The sequence below is a fragment of the Euphorbia lathyris genome, chromosome 10 (genome assembly GCF_963576675.1).
Source record: "Euphorbia lathyris chromosome 10, ddEupLath1.1, whole genome shotgun sequence".
Lineage (NCBI taxonomy): Eukaryota > Viridiplantae > Streptophyta > Magnoliopsida > Malpighiales > Euphorbiaceae > Euphorbia > Euphorbia lathyris.
Genome location: NC_088919.1, coordinates 1,981,518 through 1,998,703, shown reverse-complemented (window position 1 = coordinate 1,998,703; position 17,186 = coordinate 1,981,518). Strand labels below are relative to the sequence as shown.

Sequence of the window (17,186 nt, the reverse complement as noted above, 5' to 3'; positions counted from 1 at the left end):
GATATCGACACTATCGGGGAAAAATCTGAAACTGATATTTCAACCAAAATGCATTTCAGATAACAATGTCAATGTTTTTGGGGTTCGCACGACGAGGAAAAACATGAAAAAGGAAGATAAACAATATATATTGGGACGAGATTGCCGGAAAAAGGGTCGCCTTCTTCCTCCTCTTTCGTTCATCGTTCGCCTTCTTTTCCTCCTCTTCCTATCGCCGCCTTTCGCTTCTCTACCTCTTTGATTGTGCCGCCGTCGCTTCTCGTTCTTCCTCCTCTTCCTATCGCAGCGTTTGATACGTTAGAGAGATGAAGTTCTGTTTAGGAAGAAGATGAGGGCAAAGATGGAAGTTGTCTGTTGAAATATGTTAGTTTTGTAAATTTTTTTGAAAGAGACTAGAAATGTAAACCAACCCCTTAAAAGGGGCTAGTTTAGTAATTCTCCCTTTAATATATTAACATCTCTCTGAACTTGTCCAAAATAGTAGATTGACTTCCTGAACTTTGCAAGTGTCTCAACAGCTCTCTAAACTTGTTTATTTCGTATCACCAGCTTCCTAAACTTGTCCATAAAAATAGATTAGCTCCCTGAACTTTGCAAATGTCTCACCAACTCCTCAAACTTGCTTATTCTATAACAATTAAATACAAAAACCATAATACTAACTTTCGATCTTTATCCATACAATCTCTCAAACCTACAACACTAACTCTTATAATAGGTTGAAAGATATGAGAAGCGAAAAAATTACCTCTTAAATAGATGAATACGTATTTTTAGAATTTAGGTTTAATAAGTTTTTGTATTTAGTTGTTACATAATAAGCAAGTTTAGGGAGTTGGTGAGACACTTATAAAGTTCGGGGAGCCAACCTACTATTTTGGATAAATTCAGGCTGGTAATGTATTAAGCCTATTTTAATCGCAATATAATAATTATTAAAGTTAATTTAAAAACAATGCCATCAAAGGAAATTACAAGTGAGAAATTGGAGTGCTGGAAGCAAATTCCAATACTCAAATACCCTTTTCCACTCCTTTCCGGATTATAATGTTACCTTTTCAGTTTCGTTAACTTCTTGTACTTTAAAAACTAAGAGAGGTTTTGCATGTTTAAAACGTGTACAAAACAAAACAATTTATAAATTTCATAACATAATGTTTTGTTATGATTGTGCTTCCAATTTTTTAATCATTCAAAATTAATTAAGAATTCATTTTTCTTAGACATTTTTTTTTAGCCCTATAGCAGTTTAAAAATATATCTTTTATTATTATTTTAATTTTTTACTTTATTATAATTCACTTTTAAACATTATTATATTTATTGTGAAGAGTTTTTTTTCAGATATTTTTATTTAATTGCATTCTTTATTTATTTTCATGATATGATTAACAACTTTAAGGACATTATTTCATAGTTTTCAGTTAATTATATTACTTATAGATATTATTTTTTACTTTTTTAAATTGTTTCAACGTGGATAATAAACTCTGTAATTGCATTCTCTTGTTTCTTATTGTTTTCTACGAACATGTTATTCACCACGGATTTAATGTTTTCTTCGATTCTTTTAAGACCTTGGTATATATCCATTGATGCCTGCCATGGCTGTGATTTAGATAGGGGAAGCAATGGACATGGTTGAAATTTTTAACTCCTATCTAAATTTTATAGTAACCGTATATCGAAAATAAGAATATCAATCAATTAATATGGAATTAAAAATCAACAATAATAGTACATATTGTCAGTTTTTTCAATCACCGTTTTTTAATAATAATATCATAACATGAAGCGTATAAAATTTATTTGATAAATGTTATCTTAAAATAAGGGTAAAGTATATATAAAAAAAAACTTGTGTTTTTGTCTGATTTGTAAATAGAATATCACAATTTAAAACTTGTAAACAAGGAGTTCTAGTTTGTACAGTTTACAATTAAATGATTTGTGAATCAATTTTTCGATCAAAAATTACTTGTGGTTTAGTTAATTTGTAAAGTCAGGTCCTATATGGCAATTTGTAAAGATTTCTTAAATTCTCCAAATCGCTTCTTTTAGGTAAATACCTACGATAATATTTTTTACGGAATGCCTGGGTAGCATACCACACAAACTACAGACTCGTGTTTTTTTTATAGTTTACTCTAACAATAATATAGCCGCTAACTATTTCATCATATTCAAACTGTCCCAAACGTTCAATCTTTATTTGATTTTTCTTGGTTTAGTAAAAAACTAGTTAAATTTTAATTAAAAAAAAGTATAAAACTAGAGGTTTAGAACCTCTAAAATATAGGATCTCCCCTCATTACGAGCTTAATAAGAAAAAAATAAAAATTAGGAGTCTAAGAAACTCTCGTAATTTTCTAAAAAATTTTATCTCCATCATCTAGATTTTGAGCTTTTCTTCCAGTTTTTAGCCGGAAGATAAACCTCTTCTTTACTTTTTGTTTATTGAAAGCATTTTTTTATTGATCTAATTTTTAGTTTTATTTTGTTTTTGCTTCTATATGGTTGTGGTATGTCTCTCTTTTTGAGAGGTTGTTACCTATCTCCTAATACAGTGTTATCATTATTTAGTTTATGAAAAAATAGAACAAATTTATCTATCATCATGTAGATGTGACCTATTGAAAGATCATGAAATCAAATTTGAATAAAATGATTATAAAATCGATTTTGGATGGAGTGTGCTCCTCATTTTTATACCAAAAACAATTTCAAACACCGACTACTATTACCCTTTCACGATTCATGATATTAAAAATACATATTTAAGCTTCTGTTATATACTTTTAATTATAATTTTTTAATTAATTATATTGAAATATATTATTTTTTCTCATGTGGGATAATTATTTTTTCTAGAAAAATATAAAAATAACAAAAATAGAGTTCCACGCAATTAAAAATTAACTTTAAGAAAATCCTATAACCAACTAGTATAATATTGTTGAAAAGTTGAATACCGTTATCCTATATATGTCATGTTTTTTTTTTTTTTTAAAGTTATACTATATGTCATTTTGATGAAAAAAAAAGTATGTGTGAACATATTGAAATTATTTTATCTAGCACGTAACGTTACCATATTGAATTATATTAAATTAATAATTCTAACCCAATCTTAATTTTACTGCATATAAATAAAATAACCTCAGTGAATGATAACAAGAGTATAATTCTGGTTTTGAGAGTGATAATCAGAAGGTTCGGAACGATTTCACAAAGAGTAGGTGAGCGAATACGTGTAAGATAAAGAAAAAGACATGCATTCGAGAGACAAAATAAACCGAGAACTTAGAGATAAGTTGGAGTTCTTTAAATAGGTGAAATAACTTCTGATTATGAGAAAATTAACTATGTATTTGATAATGAACAGAGAAAGTCGCATTTCCTTATTATTAAGATGTTTTTTGCGCACTCGAAAATTCCCGTTTAAGGGAGGAATTCTTTAAGTGAAAAAGATTCTGAAGGTGCATCCCAAGACCTTCATCAAATGAAGACTTGCTTGAAAGTTGGACAACTTTTCCATGTTGACGTGCACCTCTTGACTTCATAGGGCGAAGATTCCGGAGAAAGGGATTCGGATATACTCAAAGACTGAATAAAAAATTCACTTATATTATGACAAAAAAAAAAAAAAAAGAGGAACATTACATTTATTTCCCAATATAAGAGCAATAACTCATAGTATAATTAGACTACATGTTTGATAATGAACCGAGAAAGTCGCATTTCCTTATTATTAAAATGTTTTCTGTCCATTTGAGAATTCTTGTTTAGGAAAGGAATTCTTTCACCGACCTTATAAGAGAAGGTTCTGAAAGTATGTCCCAAGACCTTCATGAAACGAAGACTTGCTTGAAAGTCGGACATATTTCCCATGTTGACGCACATCTCTTGTCTTTATAGGGCGAAAGTGCGGTCCAAGACCTTCATCAAACGAAGACTTGCTTGAAAGTCGAACAAATTTCCCATGTTGACGTGCACCTCTTATCTCCATAGGGCAAAGATTCCGGTGAAAGTGATTCGGATATGCTCATAACTGAATAAAGTTTTTACTTATATTATGACCAAAAAAAAAAAAAGCAAGCCTTTCTTTCTTTAAATTCCACAAAGAGTATGCCAGCGTGAAAGATAAAAGAAAAAGACTTGCCTTATAGAGAGAAAATATACAGAGAATCTAGAGATAAGTTGGGCTCCTTTATATAAGAGCAATAACTCCTAGTATGATTAGGAGAAAGTTAACTATATATTTGATAATGCATCGAGAAAATCACATTTCCTTATTATCAAAACATTTTCGGCCCACTCGAAAATTCCTATTTAGGGAAGAAAATCTTTAACCAACCTTATAATAGAAGGTTCTGAAAGCGCTCTCCAAGACTTCCATCAAACAAAGATTTGCTTGAAAGGCGGACATATTTCCTATGTTGACGTGCACATCTTATCTTCATAGGGCGAAGATTCTGATGAAAGGGATTCAGATATGCTCAAACACTGGAAAAAAATCACTTATATTATGAACGGAAAAATAAAAAAGAGGAACATTACATTTATTTCCCAATCAAAGCTAATTTAATTTTAAATACTACAAAAATAATTATTCATATAAGTTGGATCCCTTTATATAAGAGCAATAACTCATAGTCTAATTACACTATATGTTTGATAATAAACCGAGAAAGTCGCATTTCCTTATTATTAAAATATTTTCTGTCCACTTGAGAATTCCTGTTTAGGAAAGGAATTTTTTAATCGACCTTATAAGAGAAGGTTCTGAAAGTATGTCCCAAGACCTTCATCAAACGAAGACTTGCTTGAAAGTCGAACAAATTTCCCATGTTGACGTGCACCTCTTATCTCCATAGGGCAAAGATTCCGGTGAAAGTGATTCAGATATGCTCATAACTGAATAAAAAATTTACTTATATTATGACAAAAAAAAAGGCAAGCCTTTCTTTCTTTAAATTCCACAAAGAGTATGTGAACGCATCTGCAAGACAAAAAAAAACTTTCCTTATAGAGAGAAAATATATAGAGAATTTAGAGATAAGTTGGACCCCTTTAGATAAAAGTAATAGGCTTAATAGGCACCCAACCCCCTAAACTTGTAACTTTTTTTCACCTGGCCCCCTCAACTTAGGGGAAAACCTCTCAACCCCCTCAACTCTCCAAAAACATCACATACAACCCCTTACACCCTTATGTTCGGTCAAAATATTGATCCGTGTAGAAAATGCGCTTGACTATTGACAACACCAATGCCACGTGTCATTTTTTTTATTAAAATATTCCATTGAGACCCCTGCTCGGCGAGCAACTACCAGAGATGGATTTCGATCAGAATTCTTATTGCATAATGGAAAATTTTAATAAAAAAGTGACACGTGACATTGGTGTGGTCAACAGTCAAACACGTTTTCTACACGGGCCAATATTTTGACCGAACATAGGGGTGTAAGGGGTTGTATGTGATGTTTTTGGAGAGTTGAGGGGGTTGAGAGGTTGTCTCCTAAGTTGAGGGGGGCAGGTGAAAAAAAGTTACAAGTTTAGGGGGTTGGGTGCCTATTAAGCCAAAGTAATAACTCCTAGCCTGATTAGGAGAAAGTTAACTATATGTTTGATAATGCATCGAGAAAATCACATTTCCTTATTATCAAAACATTTTCGGCCCACTCGAAAATTCCCATTTAGGGAAGAAATTCTTTAACCAACCTTACAAGAGAAGGTTCTGAAAACGAGTTTCAAGACTTCCATCAAACAAAGATTTGCTTGAAAGTCGGACATATTTCCCTTGTTGACGTGCACATCTTATCTCCATAGGGCGAAGATTCTGATGAAAGGGATTCGAATATGCTCAAAGATTGAAAAAAAATTCACTTATATTATGACTGAAAAAATAAAAAAGAGGAACATTACATTTATTTTCCAATCAAAGCTAATTTTATTTTAAATACTACAAAAATAATTATTCATATAAGTTGAATCCCTTTATATAGGAGCAATAACTCATAGTCTAATTACACTATATGTTTGATAATGAACCGAGAAAGTCGCATTTCCTTACTATTAAAATTTTTTTTTGTCCACTCGAGAATTCATAAAGGAATTATTTAACCGGCCTTATTAGAGAAGGTTCTGAAAGTATGTCCGAAGACCTTCATCAAACAAAGACTTGCTTGAAAGTCGAACATATTTCCCATGTTGACGCACACCTCTTGTCTTTATAGGGTGAAAGTGTGGCCCAAGACCTTCATCAAACGAAGACATGCTTGAAAGTCGGACAAATTTCCCATGTTGACGTGCACCTCTTGTCTTCATACAGCGAAGATTCCTGTGAAAGTGATTCAGATATGCTCATAACTGAATAAAAAATTCACTTATATTATGACAAGAAAAAAATGCAAGTCTTTCTTTCTTTAAATTCCATAAAGAGTATGCGAGCGCATCTACAAGTAAAGAAAAAGGCTTGCCATATAGAGAAAATAAACAGAGAATTTAGAGATAAGTTGGACCCCTTTGTATAAGAGCAATAACTCCCAGCCCGATTAGAAGAAAATTAACTATATGTTTGATAATGCACCGAGAAAATCGCATTTCCTTATTATCAAAGTATTTTCGGCCCACTTGAAAATTCCGGTTTAGGGAAGGAATTCTTTAACCAACCTTATAAGAGAAGGTTCTCAAATCGCGTTCCAAGACTTCCATCAAACGAAGATTTGCTTGAAAGTCGGACATATTTCCCATGTTGACATCCACATTTTGTCTCCATAGGGAAAAGATTCCAGTGAAAGGTAATCTGATATGCTCAAGACCGATAAAAAAAACTCACTTATATTATAATCAGAAAAAAAAGAGGAACATTATATTCTTTTTTTCCCAATGAAAGCCAATTTAATTTTAAATACTAGAAAAAGAATTATCGAGATAAGTTGGATCCCTTTATATAGGAGCATTTTTAGTCTGGTTAGGAGAAAATTAACTATGTATTTGATAAATAACCAAGAAAGTCACATTTCCTTATTATTAAGACGTTTTATGCATACTCGATAATTCTTTTTCAGGGAAGGAATTCTTTAACCGAGCTTTTAAGAGAAGGTTCTGAAAACGCATCCTAAGACCTTGATCAATCGAAGACTTGCTTGAAAGTTGGACAAATTTCTCATTTGACGTGCACCTCTTGTCTCCATAAGGTAAAAGTGCGTCCCAAGACCTTCATCAAACGAAGACTTGCTTGAAAGTTGGATAGATTTCTCATGTTGGCGTGCACCTCTTGTCTCTATATGGCGAAAACGCGTCCCAATACCTTGATCAAACGAAGACTTGCTAGTCGGACATATTTCCCATGTTGACGTGCACCTCTTACTTCCGTAGTGTGAAAGCGCGGTCCAAGACCTTCACCAAACGAATACTTGCTTGAAAGTCTCGCAGATTTTCCATGTTGACGTGCACCTCTTGTCTCCATAATGCGAAAGCGCTGCCTAAGATCTTCATCAAACGAATACTTGTTTGAAAGTCGGACAGATTTCCCATATGGACATGCACCTCCTGTCTTCATAGGGCGAAAGTGTCGTTCAAGACCTTCATCAAACTAAGACTTGCTTGAAAGTTGTGCAGATTGTCCACATTGACGTACAACTCTTATCTCCATAGGGCAAAAGCGCGACCCTAGACACTCATCAAATGATGCCTCTCTTGAAAGTCGGACAAATTTACTTATCTCCACAGGACAAGATAGGACGAAGGTTTCGATGAGAGATTCAGATAAGTTCAACCCGAATAAAACACTCATTTATATTATGACAAATAAAATAAAAAATAAAAACAACATTACATTTTTTTTATAATCATAGCCCATTTAATTTTAAATACTACAAAAATAATTATGGAAAATAAAATCTACAAACATAAGATTTTGTAATGATGATTAGTATTAATAATATAATTAATACATTTAATTAATTTTGATTTACCTGCAAATTACAAAACCAAATTGTCCGCCATGGATATGGCAATTCAAACTCGCGTCATCATATCGCTATGTTTATCTCCTCACAATTCCCTATATTTCCTACTATTTATATATTATTTAAAGCCTCTGTCTTTCCCACTTGATATCTTCAAATCCAAACTTTGCTTCTTCTTATCGAAGACATATTTCTTCTGGGTTTCTCTCCTTTCTTCTTGAAATTTTCAAGGGTTCATTTCTTTCGTGGGGTTTTCAAATTCATCTCATTCTCATTTACACAGACCCTTCTATATTTAACCCTTTATTCCGGAAGGAAGGTGAGAGTCGAGGATTCTTATGCCTTTCGAATTTCAATCACCATTGCTTGAAATGTTTTCTCGCTCAATTTGGAGTCATCTATGAATTAAGAGGTTGGATTTTGTTTCTTTCAATCAACATTCTAGTATAATTTTGCATTTGTTTTCCTTAAACAACTACATAGAAACAAATTCCTTATCGTATTGTTCTTCTAGCAATACAGAGAGAATTAGGGATTAGTCAAATATTGCCTTGTATATTTGGGGAAATTGCTGAATTTGATGATATCTACATTCTGAGCAATATTTATTATTGTTTCCTCCGAATTGTTTATATGATCGCATCTTGTTGTTAAGTTATAGTAATTCAAGTATTGGTGTGATATAATAAATCATCCAGACGAAATCCAAGTTAGTTATTATGGATATAAGTAACGAGGCTAGTGTTGATCCTTTTTCAATTGGACCTTCAACAATCATTGGTAGGACTATTGCTTTCAGAGTTTTATTCTGCAAGTCATTTTCGCATTTTAGGCGTCAAGTTTTTCGTACAGTAGTCTACTACATTTATAGACTTAGGCACATTTCTGCTTGCATGCTATCATGGTTGCATCCAAGGAATCCACAAGGCATATTAGCAATGGTGACCATAATTGCATTTCTGTTGAAACGATATGCGAATGTGAAATTGAGGGCTGAGATGGCTTACCGGAGGAAATTCTGGAGGAATATGATGAGAACTGCATTGACATATGAAGAGTGGGCTCATGCTGCTAAGATGCTTGATAAAGAAACACCCAAGATGAATGAATCAGACCTTTATGATGAAGAATTAGTCAGAAATAAGCTTCAGGAACTCCGACATCGTCGACAAGAAGGATCTCTTAGAGATATAAGCTTTTGCATGAGAGCTGATCTTATAAGAAATCTTGGTAATATGTGTAATCCGGAGCTTCATAAGGGTAGGCTTCATGTGCCCAGGCTCATAAAGGAATACATTGATGAAGTGTCAACTCAGTTGAGAATGGTGTGTGATTCAGATTCAGAGGAGCTTTCGTTGGAAGAGAAGCATTCTTTCATGCATGAAACAAGGCATGGATTTGGCAGAACAGCTTTACTTTTAAGCGGAGGTGCTTCTCTTGGAGCCTTTCATGTCGGAGTGGTTAAAACATTAGTCGAGCACAAGCTTTTGCCCAGAATAATTGCTGGTTCTAGTGTGGGATCTGTTATGTGTTCTATTGTTGCCACCAGATCATGGCCAGAGTTGCAAAGTTTTTTTGAAGATTCTTTGTCCTCGTTGCAGTTTTTTGATCAGATAGGTGGGTTGTTTACTGTTGTCAAGAGGGTCATGACACAAGGGGCTGTTCATGAAATCCGGCAATTACAGTGGATGTTAAGACATCTGACCAGCAATCTCACATTTCAGGAAGCTTATGACATGACAGGTCGAGTTCTAGGGATCACCGTTTGCTCCCCTAGGAAGCACGAGCCTCCTAGATGCCTTAACTACTTGACTTCACCTCATGTTGTTATATGGAGTGCAGTCACTGCCTCTTGTGCTTTCCCTGGTCTTTTTGAAGCTCAGGAATTAATGGCGAAGGACAGGAGTGGAGAAATTGTTCCTTATCATCCTCCCTTTAATCTTGATCCCGAGGAAGGATCAAGTGGATCTGCACGTCGGTGGAGAGATGGTAGCTTGGAGATTGATCTACCAATGATTCAATTGAAGGAACTATTTAACGTTAATCACTTTATTGTGAGTCAAGCAAATCCTCATATTGCTCCATTATTGAGAATGAAGGAGTTTGTGAGAGCTTATGGTGGTAATTTTGCTGCCAAGGTATGTGAATATAACTTCAAAAACACTTCATTGTTTGAATTACTGTCAATTTCAATTTTCCCTTATGCATGTCGTTTTGAATTCATGCTGTGTGTGCAGCTATCTTTTTTCCCTTATGCATATCAGACATGTTATGTCAGCTATGTTGCATGGAAAACTTGTTTTGAAGAGTTTCCACGTTTCGGTTTCCAAAACTCTTAAAGAGCAAAACTTCACGTTTCGGGTCACATTTTTGTAATTTAAGAAAATTGGAAACTCATTTCTTAAAATACAATGCATTTTTAAAAGGAGAATCACATTATCAAATCTCTTAATTAGTTCCTCATGTGCCAATCACATTACATTAGATCCATAACTTTTTGATAGATCATCTCCTTCAAGCTTTCAAAATGAAGGAACTTTTCTTTTTCTTTCCTATTATGCAACTTATATTTTACATATATATGTAGAAAAGTCGCAAATTATTTTAAAGTTTATAAATATTCATCTATATTTAGATGTTTCCTCTATGTTTCCATTTCCTGTAGTTTTTACAAATATGATTTTCCAGTGTATGTTTCAGTTTCTGTTTCCGGGTCTATGCAACATAACAAAATCATATATGACTCCACTGGTGACTGCTTAAGTTTTTTCTTCAGTATGCTCCCTTTGAAAGAACTCCCATGTTTATTCATGAAAGCACACAGAATTGTTTTGAATGATATACAGGACCGGATGCCGACTATATGCCATTTAGAGTTTCCTTTGGTTCACCTACTGCCATGATACTAATTCATTTTTTATTGTTTAACTTTGTAGCTTGCTCATCTCACAGAGATGGAGGTCAAGCATAGGTGCAATCAAGTACTGGAACTCGGTTTTCCGTTAGGGGGACTTGCCAAACTTTTTGCTCAGGATTGGGAGGGTGATGTCACTGTTGTTATGCCTGCCACGCTGTCTCAGGTACATCCAAAATTTACACTAGGAGAAATATTAAATTGTCCCTGAGATAATTAGCATAACTCATTTAAAGATTTATCTTCTATTTGGTTTATGCCAGCCTTAAATTTATAATTTCGGTTAGGCATTCTTTTTCCATACTCAATGGAATAATATAATATGTGAAAATAGAAAGGTAATTGGTTTTTATACAGTTCAGCAATAAATATTTTCGTTCTTAGTTAACATAATAGGTGAAAATGAAATGGTGTTTGGCTTTTACACAGTCCAGCATTTTTTTTTTCCAATTAGTTCATGGGAAATTTTGTGCATGTGGCCTTCCGTATAGTCAAAGGTGCTCTGGGTGATGAATGCCAAGGTACACAGGCGAGGCGGTTTCCATGGCCACCGCCTCTGCACCTCCAAGCCAGGTTCTTCAACCAGGCACAGTCATTTTGCACCTAAGCAGTCGCCTTGCATGATTTTTTAGGCGCAAAAGCCATTCTATCCGATTTATTGTTTTTTTAAATTTGTTCCATTTTTTAGGATTTCTAAGTCCAAATGAAATAGGGATGCAATTCTCATATACTGTTTTATTCATTTGTTTCCTTTTTTTTTTTTAAGATTTCTATGTGACGAACATCTGAAATTCTTAGCTGGATTTATCATTAGAGTTTAATTTCAAATATCTTATTTCAAACTTGATTTGTTTGACGTGGACTTGGTTCACTTTTAAGTTTGTCATTAGAGTTGTATTTCTAATTTTTAATAAATTTTAGATGATTTGCACCTTGATTCGCTCAGGCAGTCACCTTTTTTGTGCCCTTGCGCCTAAGGTCATATACAAGAACCTGTCGCCTTAGTTGCAACTTGCACCGTTAACTACATTGGTAACCTCGTATAGTTGTATTGTATTTAGGCAAACTAATATGTGTAGCAATGAAAACTTTTCTTGATCAAATCCTTCTTTTTATTATAATTTTCTACCTTGTCTTATGTCAATTTAACTTCCATATTTGTACAATCTTGTGTATGTGGACGAGCTAATTTAATCTCGGTTTTGGCATGCAATGCAGTTGTCAAAAATTATACAAAATCCTACTCATTTGGAGCTTCAAAAGGCAGCTAACCAAGGGAGAAGATGCACATGGGAGAAACTTTCAGCCATCAAAGCTAACTGTGGAATTGAGCTTTGCCTTGATGAATGTGTTGCGATCCTCAACCACATGCGTAGATTGAAAAGGAGCGCTGAGCGAGCTGCTGCTGCTTCTCATGGCTTAACCAGCAACACTGGCAAATTCAATGCTTCTAAAAGAATCCCTTCATGGAATTGCATTGCTAGAGAGAACTCAACTGGTTCACTTGAAGATTTCCTCTCTGATGTTTCTAGAAATACGCGAAGTCACCGCAATGTACATGATGGAAGTGACAGTGAAACTGAAAGTGTAGATGTGAATACTTGGACAAGGTCTGGGGGACCACTAATGAGGACTACCTCCGCAAACAAATTTATCGACTTTGTCCAGAATCTTGATGTTGATTCTGAATTGAGTAGAGTGATGACTAATCCTAACTCGCCCGTGCCGCAGTTGGGATCCAGGGATCCGTTTACTCAGAGCTCAATGGTGACGCCAACATCGGAGCGAGGCTCCGAAAGTGATTATGACCAGAGAGATATTGTTAATAATAGATTGTCTTTAGGTGGTTCTAGTATTACAGTAAATGAAGGTGATCTTTTGCAGCCTGAAAGGATCAATAATGGGTTTGTGTTGAATGTTGTAAAGAAAGAAAGCTTGGCACTTTCCGCTAGGTCGTTGGACTCTGATAACTCTAATAATAATGAAGTTCCGGAATATTTGCAGCTAGACTGTTCGGAAAGAGATATGGATGCTAGCTCAGCATCTGAATATGCTGGTGATGACGATGACGACCACGAAGACGATGATGTTGAAGATGTCACTGCATCAAATAACTTACACAAAACTTCTTCGGATCCTATTTCCGAGCATGATTCGGGACTGGATGGTTAATTTTGAGGAACCGTGACTTTGTTTATACCACACAGAGCGGAGAATAGTGAATAATTGGTCAAACGTGAGAATGGAAAGTCAGTTTTTGCAAGAATGAATTCGTGGAAATAGTTGTTCATGTAAATTTGATCACTGAGCACATTTCCCTCTCTTTGCCATACAATTAATTATGTTGTACTTGTTGTGCATATGTAGAAAGTTCTACCATTATTTATGCCAAAAAACTTTGTATATCCTTTGTTTATTTATTTTGGAAAGTAGAGAATTTCCAAATTCTCATGTGCTGGTAGGATCTTGCTGTTGATGACAGGTATATGTTGTAGGGGCTCACACAAAATTCTGGAAAAATCCGAAAGCCTAATCGATCCTGAATCTAAAATTAGGTTAACCGAATCAGATGAACTATGGTTTTAAATTTTAAAAATAATGATTAATGGTTACAGTTTAGGTATTTTGTTTCCAAAGTGCAAGGCTAAGAGCAGTTTCAAGAGATTTTTAGTGCACTCTCTAAAAATAATATAAATAATTGACTAAGACATATCATCTCCAACAATGCTCTTTATATTCACTTTTTATTTATTATTTTATCATTAATATTATTAATGAGGTGAGAGACTCTTTAATAATAAATTGTTAATAAAAAATAAAAGGCACTAAGAGCATCTCCAATAGAGGGTGTCCAAAAGAGTGCCAGCTGATGTGGCATCAGGTTTGGCACTCAGCTGATGTGGCATCAGGTTTGACAACTTTTAAAGAGTGCCTACTGTTTGAGTGATTGTGGGTGCCAAGGAAAGTTGTCAATTTTTGACAACCTCTTGGCAACCTTGTTTAATTATGTTTTAATATACTCTCCTAGAAATAATAAATCTGGAACATTTTTTTATAATAAAATAATGATTTATGGTATTATAGTAGCAATTTTTTAAACAACCTCTATTGGAGCATTTTTTAAATTAAAGTTGCAAAAAATGATGTGGATGAAAGAGACAATAAAATACTATATTTTAGTAAGTTTTGGCACTCTTTTAGGCACCTCTATTGGAGATGCTCTAAGAGGTGGAGAGAGGATGGAGAGACAAGAGACTCTTGAAGCTGATTTTTCATTCTCTTTTCTCAAATTTTAACTTAATAACCAACTTAAGAGGCTGTTGGAGATGCTCTCACCAAATTAATGAGTTACAGACTAGAATATATACAATTGATTAGAAGTGTATGACATTAGTAGATACAATTAATATAAGGATAATAAAGTCTTTTAGTTAAAATTAATTAATTTTTTTAATTTTTTATCTTAACATTTGTATTGTAGGACAGAGGGAATAGTAACTCCAATGTTTCAAACACGTTCAATATAATAATAACTGAACACCCTTAAGTTATATTTATAATATAGGGTAAATTTCAAATAAAACCCATATAATTTCACTAATTTTCAGATAAAGGATTGTGGTTTACTTTTTATCAAAACGATGATTGATGTTTCACATTTTTAATAAAACAAGAACCTTTTGAATTAATGCTATTAAAACCATCTTTAACGACCTGAAAATGAAAATTTTCAAGAATTAAAGTTGTTCAATATCATATTTGCTATGAAACTACATTTTCGATTTTCGAAAATCATCTTTTTTTAAAATAAGTACGTCACAATGATGGAATCGAAGAAAAATATCATATCAGTCGGTGAATATGCGGTATAAAAAGCTTCTATATGATGAGTTACAGGTAGAAAAGCTTCCGTGTGATAACACCGTTAGTCAATTGATCTCAACGAGTGTCATCCTTGTTGATTTTGTAGAATCAAAAGATAACACAGCGGATCCGCTAACCTAAATGTTAAACCGAGATCAAATTGAAAAATCATCGAAAGGAACGCGACTAAAGCCCATAGAGAAGAGGCGTTATGTGAAGGAAAACTCTACCTAGTTGACTGGAGATCCCAAGATTTAGGTTCAAAGGGACAACCTAATTGCATAAACCTTGCGCGTTCACTGTGGGGGGTTAAACCCTCGTCCATTCCTAGATGTAAACAGTGACACCAACGGGAAAATATTAAGCTATATGCTTTTAATGATACATTGTGCGTCAGTATTCTGAGCAAATAAATCACCTATGTCAGAGTGAAGTGAGGTCGCTTCGATGGAGACTAGTATGAGGCCTAGTTCTCTTAAACTCTCGCAGAATCAGACGATGTTCATAACCATAACGAACATAACCATGAGAACCATACCGTGTTATGTTGGTATCTGTGTAGGGTATATCATCGTTTACACAAACGGCAGAATAGTTCAAAGACATCGCGTCTACTAGTCAGCCAGTAAAGTAAATATACTTTCACAAGGGAAGGTTCAAGGCACATTAGCTACCTATCCTATGCAGATTCCTTCTGTAGAAAGTTATCACCACATCGTAATCGTCTCATTTCTAATTTTATTCATGTGGGGGATTGTTGGAAAATTTTGAATAAAATTATTTGTTAATTTTAATACCAACAAACACCTCATTTCATGAACTGTCGTGTCCTTTGTGAACAGTCGTGTTCGTACGTAAACAGTCGTATCAGTCCGTGTACAGTCGTGTTAGTTCGTGAAAAGACATCCTTTCAAGTTCTATTTATATAGAATGGATTGTCAAATTCACATACGGTTAGAAAAAATATTCTCTAGAATATTTCCTACTACCAGTCTGTTCATAATGTTTTGTTTTCCTACTCCGGCGATAACTAGGCTACACACGGTTTGTGTTCGCTTGCGTAATCTGTTGTATCCTGGGAGACGATCGTCAATAGCGACGACATCTGTCTTAATCACATCTAACATTTTAAGATAGACGTAATTGTTTGTCTAACATTCTTAATATAGAATTACGTTTGTCTAACAATAATAAATAAAAGTTATTGTAATGTAGCGAGACATGCTCGTTCCGATGCTAGTTGTTATTTTTTTTTATGAGCCGGATTGGCTAATAAGTGTAATTCTGGAGGATATTCATATGTCTCGTTAATACAAGATTCGTTTATTCCAAAAAAAAAATATATATATATATTGTAATGTGGTACAGTTACTGTATTGCTTGAAGCCAAACTAGCTTATGCGTAAATGAGATCAGAAAGTTGACCCAATCCTTTTATGTACCAAATTAGGGGTTTTTTAATTTATTTATTTATTTTTTTTTTTTTTTTGCGTTTCCTTGTTTTTTTGTTAGTATGTAATTATACTTGTCATATGTTTAGTTCATTAATTAACATTTGTTTAACAAATAGAAAAGTAACGTAAGTTTGTTCTGGAAAAGTTATATCTTAATTATTCTTGTCAAGAAAAGTATAATTAAGCCGCTCAACTTTAACTGTTTTAAAGATCAAGTTTTTGATTAATTATTTTTTCACATTGAACTCTTGATCATTAATTATATTATGAATTTAGCTATTGTTTAACTTTTCTGTCGAGTTTGGAAGAGAAAAAGATCGATTTGGCGATTTTAAGATTGAAAATTACAAAATGAGCGAGGAGAAGATCGAGTTTGGAAGAATCTACAGGAAATTAATTTCCGTAATTTCTTATTACTTTTTACTCTCTATCTATCTATCTAGTCAATAAACTCTTAGTTTTATTTGTCAATGTCAATAAGCCGAATCACCCTAATGATGCGTGTTAAATAAGAGTCAAATCCATAACAGAATCAATGATCAAAGCTCAATGTGGAAAAACAATTAATCAGAAATTTGATCCTCAAAATAGGTAAACTTCAGAAGTTTAATTATGTATTTTTTCATTATTATTTAAATTTGAATTAAAATATGAACTACTTGTCTTTTTCATATATATTTCCAAGGTTGTCAAATTTGGACCGAACCAGTCGGATGGAACCGGTTAGATTTTCAGTTTAGGTCTTATTGAGTTTATCAATCTTCAGAGTCAATCTGCAGCAGTCCAACCCAGACTTGGGATGACTGATTTTTTTAATTTTTTAAAGGTAAAAAAATAAAATAAAAAGAAACTAAAATTTTATCATTTGGAATAGAATTGTTTGGTCCAACCAATTCCAAAATGACTTGATTAAATCAGGTAACTCACCTAATTATAAATCCGGATTGATATCAGGTTCGACTACGACAACATTGTATA

At 33.7% G+C, this 17,186-nt stretch overlaps 1 protein-coding gene across 1 annotated transcript; it reads left to right on the top strand.

The window, feature by feature from the left end:
- The first annotated feature begins 8,036 nt into the window (after positions 1–8,036).
- LOC136208636 (triacylglycerol lipase SDP1) lies at positions 8,037–13,293 on the top strand. Its single transcript, XM_065999717.1, has 3 exons — positions 8,037–10,114; positions 10,913–11,056; positions 12,109–13,293. Exons 1-3 carry the CDS (start codon positions 8,696–8,698, stop codon positions 13,060–13,062), a joined length of 2,517 nt encoding a protein of 838 aa, XP_065855789.1. The 5' UTR covers positions 8,037–8,695; the 3' UTR covers positions 13,063–13,293.
- Positions 13,294–17,186: the final 3,893 nt, after the last annotated feature.